The sequence below is a fragment of the Rhinolophus hipposideros genome, assembly GCF_964194185.1.
Source record: "Rhinolophus hipposideros genome assembly, chromosome: 10".
NCBI lineage: Eukaryota > Metazoa > Chordata > Mammalia > Chiroptera > Rhinolophidae > Rhinolophus > Rhinolophus hipposideros.
In genome coordinates, this window is record NC_138056.1 from 51,559,125 (window position 1) to 51,574,320 (window position 15,196).

Sequence of the window (15,196 nt, forward strand, 5' to 3'; positions counted from 1 at the left end):
ATGCTTCACCTCCCAATTCTGCTCAGGAAGCAGAGCTCTGAAGGAGTAAGAAACAAAAGCAGTATGAGTTCTGAGCGTTTTGCTCCTAGAAACTGCCTAGAAATAAGCCTAGGACTGCCAATTCCAGGGACTCATTTCCTTTGTGAGTGCTAGGTGGGAGTCAGAGCTGGAGAGATTTGAGAACGGTCTGCCTTCAAATAAACCCTATGTCTGAGAATAAATAACAAAAACTTCACCCGCACTTTGGCACGCTGTTGGAAAACCATGCACAGTTCATTTTCCCCTTCAGTGAGCATGTTTTCAGGAGACACCTATTGTATTGGCTTCGTTCTGTAGCCTCACAGGTGGGGGCCAAGCCCAGAGACTCTCTCCGGAGATCTGCAGCCCCCCTGAGGCATGCATACATTGGCCCTGGAGGTGGGGCAGAAGGGGGATATTCTTTTCTAGTGCTCTAATATTTCACCTAAGCACCCAAAATGGGAGAAAAAAATTGTCTTTGGTGTGTATACAATGAAATAAAAATAGTAAATTCTGGTCTGGGGCACACCCCTCACCAGGACTTTGACTTCTTGGCCTGAAGCTGTGAGGGCCATGCTGGAACTTTGATTCCACAGTGAGCTTTGTACCAGATGCCATCCTATCCAGTGTACAGGCAAAGTTTGAGAGTGGAAAGAGGATCCCCACCTGGGAATGTCACCTCTATTATTCCTCTCCTCTGGTCCCCAGGGGTCCTCACACGGGTCTAACCACAGGGATGAGATGGGGGGCTTTTGAGGGGAAAGAGCGACAGCCCACTGAGTACCTTGACCTGGTAGCAAAGAGGCGTGAGACTGGCCGGGCTAAGGGCTGTTCAGACTGAAACCACTCCAATCCTTTCCTGCCTTTTAAAAACCCCACTGCCATCCTCTTTCCAGATCCTATAGCCCAAGATTTTTTCCTCCCAATTGTTAGCACCAAGCTGTGAGCTCTAGAACAGAAAATACCCCACTGCATAGCCAAACTGACCGATGGGAAAGTGATGAGAGAGGGTAGAGGCAAATGGAGGAGAAAGGTCCTGTGTATCAAATTCTTTTTATCCCTATGTACATTCTGGAAAATAATAATAATAATAATAATAATAATAATAAGTAATAGTAGTAGTAGTAATGAAGGTAGAGGTAGTTGTTTTAGCTACCATTTATTAAACTCCAACTACATGGTGGGCACATTCACCTGTATTGGGTCAGTTAATTCTCACAGTATTAAAACATATACACTGAGGTTCAGGACGCTTGAGAAACCATTTAGAGATGAAGCCATTTGGGGTTCCCTTTTATTAGAAGATGGCTTCTTAAAAGCATTAAACTAACAAACGATTAATTAAAACTCTTCAAAGCCATTCTCAATGGTGGCAGAGTGTGCTGTCCTTTTTTAGGAGCAAGAATCCAATTTAATTCAGAGTCCCAGCAAGCTATCAAGGCTAGACCAGGCAGATCCAAGACCCACTGAAGAACTTCCTGGCATCCTGGGGTATGAGAAGTTGGCCACTTTTATGAAGTGGGAACCCAGAAACAGGCCTCAATGTTAAAGGGTGACAGTCAGCGTCTTAACACATTCGTTAGAAGGACACTATTCAATCAGTGGGTGTCTCCAGAGGTTTAACAAACAGTACAAAAAGTGTAACTCAGAATTCGGGACAACCAACAGAATGACTAGGTTTCACAAGGCAGATTCTACTGGTAATGGTCCTTTCTTTGTAAACATAACAAATTCAGCCTTCCTATATCAATGCTGTGCAAATAATCATGTCTATAAAAGAAATTTCTCAACAAATTTCTGAACTGATTGGATAGCTCAAATACGAGAGATTTGGAGGAAATGAAATTCCATGCACTGCCCAATCATAGTCTTTTCTTTCCTGAACTGAGATCTATCAATATAGGTTCTAAATTCCTAATTCAGCTAACATTCTCCCCCTCCTTCCGCCTTTTTGGTTCTTTTCAATGCAATAACTTTTACAAAAAAAATCCTTTAGTTTCCTTAGCAACTGTTTGAAATTTATTTGGTTATCAAAATAAGCTGTTTCATTTTGGAGAGTCCAGCTGAGCCTGCATGAAGCAATTTGCATGGTTCAAACTGATGGGCAATTTTGATTTCATTGCAGAAAGAATATGCTATCCATAGCCCACCAATTCAACCATCAGAAATGCTTGTTTATTCAATGCTTCCTGCCCCCCACCCCCACCCCTGTCTCCATTAATGCATAACATAAGTTCTTGTGGCTTCACTTGGAAAAGCTGCTGTATTTGGTTTCTGTCCTATGATAACCCTGAAATGGTTACAGCCACTTTGAAAAAATAATGTAAATAGCAGTTTGATGTTGCTCTCAAAGATGTGAACATTCAAAATACTAATTCATCGTGGGTTTCAATGTATTATTAAACAATATATATCCTTTAAAAATATTTAAAAATGCCCTGAACCTTTGTAAGATCTTTGAGAGGGAAATGTTAACTAGTCTGGGTTTCCGAGATTCTAATAACTGAGACAGAATGGCTTGTGATTTGAGTGAACAAGAAGAAAGGAACTAACATTTGTTGAGTGCCTCTTCACCACTAGTCTGTGAAAAGATAGGTGTTGTTATCCTTGTTCTACACATGAGGAAACTAAGGCCAAAGGAGATGGAGTAACTGGCATGAGTCAACAGGCTGACAAATGGCAAGGCCAGGATTCAAACTCTGGGTTGACTTTATCCTTTTTCTATCATACCCATTGCTTCCACCAGCATTGTGAAACAGGTTCTCCAATCTTAATTCTGGAATCAGCTCTCCTCTTTGATACCCTCAGAAAAGACAGGAAATATGCACTCACATCAGGGTTAGAGACTTTCCCTCCCCTTTGAGATGTGTCTAAGGAACTAGATTGTGAGCATCACCATTAAAAACATAAACTGAGTAGGCACTGGTTTGACCAGGGCAAAAGAAATGAAAAACCATGTGGTCTCACATAAACTATAGAAAGCTTTGTCCTTTGTTTTTCCAGACGGATGTATTTTTTTGTCGCAGTAATTTCTTTTGATGCTGACCATTTTCCAGCACTGCATTGCATTGTAGGGGTTTTTATACAGGATTTCCATTTGCATTAGTAATGACAGATAATCCCTTTAAGCAAAAATACTCCAATTAAAGTAAACCAATAAGCTGGTGCAATTTTATTTTGTCTCTTATCTGTACCTCCTGCTCTTTGTCTAAACAACCCACAAACTAATTTCATTAGAGTGAGAGATTTCAGATAGATCCAACTCCTGTTTAAAGAATGTTTGATAGAGATCATGGAAGGGAGATAATACATTTTGCTAAATGAGACGCTGTCGCAATGGTTTGAGGATTAAGTATATCTTAAATCTGTGTTTGTATATGCTGATCTAAAGACAGTCTTCATTTTACGGTATTCACCTAGGGCATCCGACAGTATAAACGGGCTTGAGTATCACAGTCCAACAGGCAAGACCATGGACAGGGCCAATTTGAAAAAACTTCAGAAGAGCAATGTGGTTAGTCACATAATTCTATTACTAATTTCTTATACAGTACTTGCTGATTAGAATGGACCTCGGAGATAATCTAGCTCAATAACCTCCTTTGAAAGAGGAGGAAAACGAAGCCCAGAAGGACTATTTAAGGGATTTGCTTAAGGTGACATCACAGGTCAGTGTGGCAACAGCTGGACTTGAATTTGGAGCTCTTGACTCCTAACCAGAGCTCTTCCCACGGTACTAGGCATGATCCCTCATATCCTAATAAGGGGCAACAAAAGTGTAAATTATTCAATGTTTTAAGACTTAAAATCTTTGTAAAGGAGAAAATGGGCTCTGCCCCTCAAATAGTAGGCAGGGGTTCTGATTTGGCTCTGTAGAAGAAAATGCCCCCAGTTCACTTCCCTTAAAGATGACCACAGGTAAAGAGCTGATTTTGCCCATCAGATCATGATTTCTGTGGTCTTGAAGAGATACTCCAATAAGCATATGTAACTCTATTAACCAAACTGATGCCTGGAAAGTAAATTCTTGAAAGGACAGGGAAGCTCAGAAGCCATGACCTCTCAAAGTTAACTGAGAGGAGAGGAAAGAAGTGTAAGCAGTGAGGGTTGGAGGTAGCTATGACCATTCTGCTGACTGAGGGATGGCCACACTGCCCAGAATGCCCACCAGACTGGCCTGTAAGCTCAGGCATCTTTCCTGATACCAATTTTTGTGAGTTTGTGGTTGACAGTGAAAGAATTTGTATTGATGGCATGTTAGAAAGACCCCTAAGAAAGTCAGAACATGGGTCTATGGATGTCCTGTTTAAGAAGGCCAAATGGCAAATGTCACCACCATGTCCATCACTGATAAATAAATTTGTGTCTCATTGGACAATGGGGTTTCTCATCCACATGTCCTTCAGGATCTTGTAACCACAGCATTAGTCAGGTAGGACAATTTGTGGAGACAGCAAGAGCCCTGTAATCACACAGACCAAGGCTCAAATCCCAAACTCCATTATTTACTGGTGGGTGACTCTGGCCAAGTCACTTAATTAACGTGATCCTGAGTTTTTGCATCTAAAATGGGTATAAATTATTATACTTACCTCACAGAATCTCTGTGAGGATTAAATGTGAAATGCTCTTGTCAAAAATCTTTGAAACAAACACACTGTACAAACAATAATGATTACTGCTATTGCAGATGAGGAAACTGGGACTCAGGACAATTAAGTGACTTGCTCAAGGTCCCATGGTAAGTGCTAGAACACGTGAACTGGTGTTTCCAATAAACCACAAGGGTCCAAGGATATTTGAATCACAACACTCTATCTACCCACCTCCCCACAGCCCACTCCCAGAGATGCCCATTCACCCCAGGAGGTTGCCCCAGAAGAGCTCTGCTTGATCCCACACAATCAAAGATGCCATACCAGCACTGTGAAAGCCTATAATGCTTCTGTGGAGGCATGAGATGGGAGACCACTGAGCACTGTGTGCCCTGCCCAAGCCCTGCTATGAGCTCACAGTGACAAGGAATTGCAATGAAGACACAGGTGGATTGGCAGCCGGCGTGGAGTGCAGAGGGATGGAGGAAGCGCCAGAGCATGGAGCTGTGAGTCAGGCACATGACGCGCATAATGGAGTTCTCCTTGGTTCAAAGGCAGACACAGAGGACTCACGACACGGACAACACAGCAACCCTACCTTCTGTGGCTCCTTTGCCTTTCCTGTCAGGGATCTCTAACCCAGTGCCCCCTGAGGGATACAGGGAGACGTCCGTTGGCACAGGCCAACTGCTGGCTGTATCCTCCGTGATCTCATACATCTGCCCCTCCATCGGCTGCAGGTGCCAGTTTAGGCCAAACAGGTGCATGGCTGTGGTGAGCAATGAGAAAAGTCATCTTTTTCTGCTGGAGGAGGAAATGGAACTCCCAAGCCATAGGGGAGGGTCGGCAGGGTGGGGAACACAGGAATTTAGGTCAGTTCAGTTCAATGAATGGCCCCTGAAGAGAGAGCGCTTGCACTGCCAAGCCCTACAAAGGGAACTGGGGACACACAGATGGTTGAGGCATGGCCCCTGCCCTTGAGGGCTCACAGTTTCGTGGACCTGGGAAGGGGCAGGGATGGGGGAGTTTCAGGAGGTCTAGAACTTTTGCTTCACTCCAGGGGGAAAACTGCAATTTGTAACACCAAGGGTTAATTTCCTTAATAAAAATATAACTCCTACAAATAATGAGCAAATTCCAACAACTCAGTGGGAAAATAGGCATAGAATCTGAACAGACAATTTACAGAATACGAACTACAATTGACTCGTAATTATATGAAAAGACTCTTGACATCACTCCTAATGGGAGAAACGGGAATTAGACTTTGAAATATTATTTTTCACATATGGTTTGGCAAAGATAAAAAAGGTTGAAAATATACAGTATTGGCAGAGACTAGGAAACAGGCACTCGCATACTTGGCTTGTGCGAGCATAAACTGGTACGAACCCTATGGAGGGCAATTTGACAAAAGCTGTCCAGTTTAAAATACACATACCCATTACCCTGGTACCGTGTTTCCTCGAAAATAAGACCTAGCCAGACAATCAGCTCTAATGTGTCTTTTGGAGCAAAAATAAATATAATTATATTACGTTATATTATATACCTGGTATGTTATATTATATTATATTACATTACATTACATTACATTATATATTATATTATGTTATATTATAGCCAGTCTTATATTATAGTAAAATAAGACCAGGTCTTATATTAATTTTTGCTCCAAAAGATGTATTAGAGCTGATTGTCCAGCTAGGTCTTATTTTCGGGGAAACACGGTACTTAGAGGTTCCAATTCTAGAAATTTCTCCTCCACATATAGTCTCCAGATACTCACACACATGCCAAATTATGTACATACACATTATCATTCAGGTTATTTACAGCATTATTTGTAATAGCAAAATACTGGAAACCAGTCCATCAGTATGGAGCTAGGTAAGTTATAGTCCCACAGTATGCTATGCAACCAAAGAATGAGGAAGCTCTTTGTATGTATTTTCCTGGAAGTAAATTATAACATGGAGAACAGTGTATTTAATACTACCCTTGAGTAAAAAAAAAAGAAATCCTGCACATGTACAAAATATTTCTGAAAGACATTGGTAACAGTGGGTGTGTCTTATAAAGGAAAAAGATGTTAATGGTCGGTGATATAAGAGAGGTTTGCTTTTCATTGCATATCCGTTGTACATTTTGGTGTATTGTGTGCATGTATTTCTGTTTTAAAAATACTTTTTCAAGGCAGTGACTAGTCAATAGTCTTCTGCAACAATCTAGAAGGGACCATAAGATGCCAAAGAATGGACACTGTCCCTTGAGGTACACAGTGCTGGATAAAGCCAGGAAGCCTGTTCCCACAAAGCTCCGTGATCTGGTATAAATATCTGCTTAAATCCCATCTTAGGATTCAAGAGTTGGGCCTTGTCAATGGTCCTTCTGAGATGCCTACCCCAATCCCCCACGTGCAAAGTGAAGCACTCCAGGGCCTGGACTCCCACGGAATTCTGTAGGCAGCATCTCGCCTTTGTTTAACTGATGAACATTTTCTAAAAGTGCACTCTATGCCCGATCTATGGCCACTTCTGAAGAGCCAGAAGTGAATCAGACAGCCTGTTTCAATGAGCTCCCGGTCAAGTGGGGGAGACAGACAAGCAACGAAGTCTATTCAGAAGGACTAGAAGGCCCGGTGTTGGGGTGGAGAGGGGCACAGGTGACTGACCCAGGAACACAGGGAAGGATCTACAGAGCTATGAAGGCTTATAGTGATTATGTTTAGTGAGGACCGACTGTGTGCCAGGCAGTGCACTGGGTAATTTGTATACATTCCATCTAATTCTTATGGCCACTCTACAGACTCAATTATAGACATGCACATCAAAACTCAGTAGGCTAATTAAAATTGTGATAATTATAAAACTATGAGTTAGTGAATGCTTACCAAGTGCGAGGCATTGTGCTAAGAGCAGTAAATGCTGTATTTACTTGAATTTTCACAACTATCCTAAAAGGCATTAATAAACCCCATTTTACAGATAAAGACACTGAGACACAATGACATCAATTAACACACGGAAGGTTAAATGGCTAAGAAGCAGCAGAATCTAGACTAGACTCCCAAACTGTTCAAATCCTGAAATCATACGCTACCAGTCTTCCTGTTTGAAAGGCCCAGGCTCTCTCCACTTCTCCACGCTGTTCCTCCTTAGCTCTACCTCGCAGGACAGGCGAGCATTATAAAGACACCAAGAAGCCTTAACCTAAGGCTTTCACATGTCTTTTTAGGCAATGGCATGGGATCCTGTGAGGTAGACAGATGGTGTGTTACTTGGTCCCAGTGTGTGGACGGGTTCCCTCACGGCGGTCTTGAGGATCTGTGTGACTGACTGCATTCTAGGCACAAAAACCTTTGTAGAGGAGACGGGAACACTGCACACCCTCCTGATTTCTAGTTTGAACCCAAGCCATCCAGGGAATACACACAAGTTTGATTTAACCAGGAGGCGTACTCTGGTAACAGAAACAAATCCGACCCTGTGCTTTCTCTTTGGTGATTGTGGTGCAGACGAAAAAGTGTGTTGGACCCAAGATAAGAAAACCGGTTTTGAATCCCAGTGGCCAATTCCTAACTACAGTATTCTCATCTGAGAAATGGGGATTCACATATTTGAAAGGATGGTCGTATCCTATGAGATAATATATGGCAAAGTGCTTTGCAAGCCATACATACGTGTGATTACTATATTCTATAACCATTATATTTGTACCATTGATAATAATGATAAAATAGTAGCTGACATTTACTGAGCACTTTTTAGGTATCAGGCACTACATGAGGTGCTTCATAGTGCTTTTGCCTTTCTCTGTGCAGTTGTCAATAATAACACAAGTTAACATGCCTGGAAGAAGTGAATACTCTGCTATTTCCAAGGCTGAATTAGCTTACATTTCTGCTTATCTCCTTACTGGTTTTAATCTATATCTCGGCAAATCCAAAGGCAATGGAGAAATTGTCTGAAGAATGGACAACTTAGATATATGCAGTTAAATGTGCGGCACCTCTTTCCCCATTCGCATCGATGATCTTATCTCAATGTGCAAAAGTGCTGTCTTGGTAAAAGGTGATGAGAATTAACTAATCCCAGAATGAACAGAACTCGCACCATTTTATGAAGAGAAACAATTTTTATTGTTGAAGCTTTCTCTTAGGTTTAACAAGATCCAAAGCAAGCCCTTGCTTAAAAATATATGCTGAGGGGGAAGAAAAGCTAGAGGAAAAGTGTTATAGGTGAGAATGATCAGAGGATTGGTGCACTGGCGAAGGTGAGTAGGGCAGGGCAGCTCAGAGCTGTGGGGCATGCTGCCCACCAAAACCCTGGAGGTGCGTGTTGGCACGCGTTCCTCGTGGCTTTGACCCGGCCATCACAGACAGGCCCACACAGCTGCGAGGCTGTCTAATCTCTGGGACCTGTGGAAGAGGTGTTTCCATGAAAACCATCTGGGAAAGCAAAGTTCTGGATACAGCTCAAACTTGGACCCTCTCAGAAGACTCAGTCATCGAGAAATAATTTGGGAGGCTGGTGAATAGGGAATCGAGCACAGAGTCCCCAAGACTGGGCTGAGGACCAGCTAGCTGGAAGGTAAGAATCAGAGTAAAGTAGGAGGATACAAAATCAGGAATGTGAAGCTCAAATGTCATCCTAAGCCCAAATAAGAGGGACCCTTCATCGGTGATCCTGGGTCTTAAATGTATGTCGTGCTAGGGGCCCCTCTATTCTTTTACTGAATTGCTTGGTAGGCAGTTAATTGTATGGTTCCGGGTTATGAGGGAGAGGGAGTGAGGGTAGGAGAAATAGTAAGCTCTGCTCTCCTCTTCCCAAAGGACACAATACACTCTCAGGCAGAGACTGTCCAAGGAATACATAAGCTCACACTACCACTCTTCTTTATCCTTGACAATAATCAAAATAATAATAGCAACACAAAACTCAGTATCATCTGAGTGTACATTACATGCCAAATGCTTTATTTTCATTACTCAATGTAATCCTCACATAAAAACAGGTTTAAAAAAAACATTACTGGGGAATGTATGGAGTAGAATTGGAATAGAAAGTGAGCTACAGTGATAGACTCTGACATACTCAGAGAGGTAAAGTACGTTACCTAACACCACAGAGCTGGTATAAGTTTGAGGCAAATTTCAGAGTCAAGAGCCTGTGTCCCAAATGATTTGGAAGTAACAGCCGTGGATCAAAAACAAAAGCTAAGAAATATAAATGGTCCTCTCCAGTACACTTTAGGGATGGATCAGGCCACGGAAACAATATTAAATAATCATCGTCATAGTCCCTGTTTCTGGAGGAATTAACGCTATCCACCCAACACCAAGGTACATTTTCACAGTATTAGCTAAATTACACCTTGCGATTTGTATTTATAACTGTGCAAAACTCTCCTCAAGTACACTAAAAGTGACATAAATAAGAAACTTGATTCTGGTTTTCCATTTAAACTAGTTTGTAATTCAGTGAAAAGGTGAAAAGATGCTAAAGAGTTCAGAGAAAAGCTGTGGAAAGGTAGTGGGTTCATAAGATCACCCACACTGAAATGTTAATGATTTCTGAAAGCCAAGAGCTGAAGTAGGGAAGTTCCCTATCCCCTCAGCTCTGGGTTGATCTGATCCCAGAGCTGACATTTTCCAGTCACCTTTTCCTGCCCAGCAAGACATGAGAGATGGCTGAGAAAGTGAAAGCTTCATCTTGACATTTTTAAGGAAAATGCTCAATAGATGTTCAGACATTGAAGCTTCCCCCCAGCACCTGACCAGCAGGAGGCAATTAACTAAGCTATTATGCAGGCGTCACCAGTGTAAGTATAGATTTCTCCTGCCACAAGGCATGCTTCCCTTCCGAAAAACAAATGCATGACCCCACTTGCATCTGTAAATTAGCAGCTCCAGCTTGTGACTAGAGATGGTTATAACCACAACAAAGGGTTGATTCCAGTGGCATTTTTGGTTTCAAAAGGCAATGGGAATGAAACCAGCTACATGGCTACTCACTTTTCTGTTTTATGTTAGTGCTCAGTTTTGTTCTGTAAAATATAAGTCACTGGATTCTTTGACTTATGGCCTTCTAATGGGGAAAACAAAAAGACAAAACAACAACAGGACAGAGTTTCGTTCTCTGGCTTCTAATCCTGGTTTTGCTACAAAGCCACAACATTAAAAAGTTTCTAACCAAGAAGTTGTACACACAGAGATATACACTGCAGCGTAATAGTGAACAAAAAAAGAAAAAAAAAATGGAAGCAACCTAGATGTCTAAAAATAGGGAATGACTTAGCTAAAATATGATACAGGTATTGGATGGAATACAAGGTAATCATTCTTAAAAATAACCATGACAACCAGGAATGAGGGCAAATGCTTTCAATATAATGTTAAGGGGGGGAAAAAGGCAGGATACAAAATTGCATGATTTTGCTGACTGCATCTGTATAAAACCAGATATGCATATGAAAAACAAATCTGGAATGACATGTAAAAATGACATCAGACTTTGAATTATGGTGGTAGAGCTACGGATACATTTTCTTTACTAGTTTCCAAACTCACTTTAATGCTTTTTTACATTAAAAAGAAAGTTTTACAACAGTCTCAGGAGCAATAGGCAGAAAAGAAGGATTACAGAGAGAGGGGATCTTACCTTTGAGCACTTGCCATGTGTCAGATATTTAGGCAAGAGGAATTAACATACATTATTTCATTCACTCCTTACTTAAACCTTGAGAAATTATTCTCATTTTACAGATGAAAAAAACTGGAGTCTCAGACAGGCTGCATGAGGTGCTCAAAGACACTTTCCAGATGGGAAATGATAGTCACATTTGAACCCGGAACTGACTGGTACCAAAGTCCAGGCTCTCCTCCTGGTTTATCACCCTGCTGGGAGTTATAATGTCTGAAAGTCAGTTAAAATTAAAAAAAAAAAAAATTAAGGCAAAGCTGACAGCATAGCCAGGTTTGCCCTTTTGGGACAGTTAGTGAAAGGGCTTTCTTCTCAAGGACAAAGCCCCCATCCTTCCCCTTAGGCATGGCTGCTCCCCCAAATTGAAACCATGTAACCACAAATAAACGTGTCCATTGGCTGTGTCAGTCCCCAAACTTGGCTCTCTCCAGAGCACTCAGTGTTAGGTCATTTACTAGTATCATGACTTTGGGCAAAGCCTCTCTGAGTCTCAGTTTCCTCCTCTGTGAAAAGAAAATGGTAATATGTACCTCAATGGGTTAAATGAAATAATGTATGTAATTTGCTTAGAACCGTGCTGGGCACATAGAAGCTCAGTAAATGGCAGCTGTCATCCTGCCTGTCATTTTGCCATACGGACTTTCCTAATTCCTGTATCCATTGAGAGACTTGTTAAAGCCAGCTCTCTTTCCCTCTACCTCCCCTTCCTGCCAACTGTAAATTTCCTTAAGCCGAGGGCGCTCTCCTATCCCGCTCCCATTAGCTGACAGATTCAGGAACTAGAGATATTTGTCCGATGGATAAAACAGTTTTTAAAAGCAGAGTCACTATAAAGCGGCCTGACAAGATCCCACTGGTGACTACATCGGGCTAATTTTAAATCAGGTAAATATATTGCTTTTCTTCCTGTGTCTGAATAAACGTGACTGCAATAATCAGGGTTACTGTCTCTCACCCCCATATTAAGTGTCTTCTAGAGAATGGACTGTGACACAGTTAATCATTTTTCTGTACCATGTGATGCTCTGGTGAAGAGAGGCCTTTCGGCAAGGGATTCGCTGGCAGCTGTTCAATATTTCTCTACATCATGGTGGGGCTGGAGATGACTGAGGCCCAGGCACGGTGAGCCTCGGAAGTGGGCACTAGGCACGCCCACCGTCGATGTGGAGGAGAAATGGCAATTAACCAGACGGCACTGAAAACTGGCGACACGGCAAGTTGTACGGGAACTAGGGCCGGAATCTGATTTGTACAGAATAAACTGATATTGTTGCAGTAAAAGAATAAGAAAGCTGTCATTCCTTTTACCTGATAGGCTTTACTAAGGCTTCTTCTGTACATAACTAATTCAGGGCTTAGCCATCTCCACCAACCCTGGGAGGAACCTCAGCCCGATTATCAGACCTCTTTCTACCTCACTCCAATGCTGTGCTGGTTCCAGAGACAAGAAAACGGGAGGCAGAGAAGTGCAGTGGTGACCAGCACAGCCCTTGCAGCCAGACAGCCCTGTGCTCCCTTTCTGGTTTTCATGTTTACAGGTATGTGACCTGGTTCGTGTTATTGAACTTGTTTGAACCTCAGTTTTCTCATCTATAAAATGGGGACAATAATACCCAGCTCCAAGACTTGTTGCAAAGATTACAGAAAAGGATGTATTTTATGAGCTTATTATGGTGCTTGGCATTTACTCAAATATATGTCCAGCTAGGGGGCCTTCTTTTTTGGTATGTATCATCATTTTATTGCATATTAAGGTTTTCATTGAGAAAGTGAAGGAAGCAGCTTTCTTGAGAGAGCTGACAAACCTGAGTTTTTGCTCTGGTGTTGGGGGGATGTTGCTAGGGGCTCTGCTTCCCCCACCATATCACACACACACACACACACACACACACACACACACACACACACACTGCACAGAGGAGGAGAGTCAGACTTGACTAGTGCATTTGTGGCAGAGCCTGGGCATGCACGGAACTGTCTCCAGACTCCTAGTTCAGAACTGTTTCCACTAAATGACTCTAGCATTCAGTCACAGCAGGAAATCCTGTATAAGCAGTAAAGTCATCCTTACGCTTGTTCTTCCATCAGGCACTGCATTCCCAGATTAAAGGAGTTCTCTCCTTGAGCCTAAAGTAAAGCTACTGACCCCACAGACCGGCCATGTCAGGCCACTGTGAGGCCCGCCCTTTAGGGCAGGGATTATTCCTTTCACTTCTAGCCCCCAGCACCTGGTCCACAGGAGTGAAGAAGAAGGAAGGAAAGGAAGGAGACAGATATATTGAGGATTATTATTATTAAACTAAGAATAGCTCCCATTTACTCACATTGTACCATATGTATGACATAGGCTAGAGGGTTCACATTCATTATGTCGTTTAACCTCACAACGTTTTAAGGAAGGTGTTATTCGAAACCCCGTTTTACAGGTTAGACAACTCAAAACATAGCAACACGGTAGATACTATTCATCTAATTTTGTATCTCTAGAAAACCAAGGCTCCAGAATTGTCCATAAGTGCCCTATTCATCATGGCAGCACCAAGATCCAAAACCAGGTCCCAGTCACTTCAAATCCCAAGCTTTTTTCAGACTGTTGCCAAGGAAGCACAAGACAAGCTTCCATTTAGTCCTGCTCAGAATAAACATGCAGTTTCTGATCAAATCATTGCCAACAGAGCACACATCCAAGGGAGTGACTCCACACAGAGGAAATGCTTATACCTAGTAAAAGGCGCCCTGTCTGCCCTTCCAATGCAAGGCTTCACCAATGACCCAAGGGATCAAAGACACCCTGGGATCGCCAGCCTGTTCGAAATGCTGTGCTGGGGTGAGCGGCCAGCACTGCATTGGCAGAACAACCCCAGGCTTGGTAAAGGGCCTGTCATTTCCCAGAAGGAGGGCAGATGCTGGTGGAAAGCTCTGAGCAGTTTCTAGTTTCCTTTCTTTGTGGCACTTATATCCAAGGGTCAACACTATTCACAAGGCTATCTGAAGCATTTCTATATAAAGATGTCTGGACTTAGCAAATGACCAGCTTGTCTCACGTGTGACACATTATCGTTCCCTCCTTCACCTATACCAACCTTCAAATGGGGCAGAAGGGCAGCATGGCTTTGGTTAATGCTTAGAGCTATAGGAGGAGAAAAGCCTGTTGCTAGGTACCATTGCCATAGCTACTAGAAAACATACTGTGACAGGGCTCTGCAGAGCAACCCTCCCATTTCCTGATTTCCTTTGGCATACCAACCCTGTAACTAATTTTTTTCAATGCTCCAAGTCAATTAGGAGGTGGTCTCCACTGTACCTCTAAATGGAGTTTTAATCTGTGTATATATTATTAGGATAGGCCTCTTCTCTCTGGGACATTCACTTTGGTGAGAGGAATGAGGGTAGACAGCTTAACATGGAACGTGCCCACCCAGATTGGTAACTTGGGATAATATTTCTTCATAATGAGAAGCATTTTGAAAGAGCATTTTAAAATCTCACAGAACAGTGTGTGTGATGCCACAGCTTTCCAGTTTTCTGCTCCCTGGGCATTTTCTGGCCCTTTCGGATCACACCACATTTTCTTGTTTCCTGGCCCTTGTCTGTGCACAGAGCAAGGCTCTCAATAAATGTGAGTTCTCCTTCTCTGATATCCACAGGCTCGTGGTTTGATCATGTTAATAACAGCCACGGTCATTAACTGAAAGCTATACTGTGCCACAGGGCTATGTGCTTTATAAAAAGACACAATCATTTAATCCTAGCAACGCCCTATGAGGTAGGCACTATTATTACCTATGAGGTAGGCACTATTATTACCTCATTTGCAAGATGAAGAAACTGAGGCTCAAAGAGGTTCAACAACTTGCCCAAGATCACACATTTAATAAG

General features: G+C 42.4%; 1 protein-coding gene across 11 annotated transcripts in view; it reads right to left on the reverse strand.

Moving 5' to 3' along the window:
• The window catches only part of TENM4 (teneurin transmembrane protein 4), a 985,233-nt gene that overhangs the window by 188,393 nt on the left and 781,644 nt on the right, over positions 1–15,196 (reverse strand). For all 11 annotated transcript variants that reach the window (XM_081062099.1, XM_081062105.1, XM_081062104.1 and 8 more), the window contains one exon: positions 5,212–5,382. In XM_081062099.1, coding sequence (XP_080918225.1) covers positions 5,212–5,382 — 171 coding nt within the window. The remainder of the gene's footprint in view (positions 1–5,211; positions 5,383–15,196) is intronic.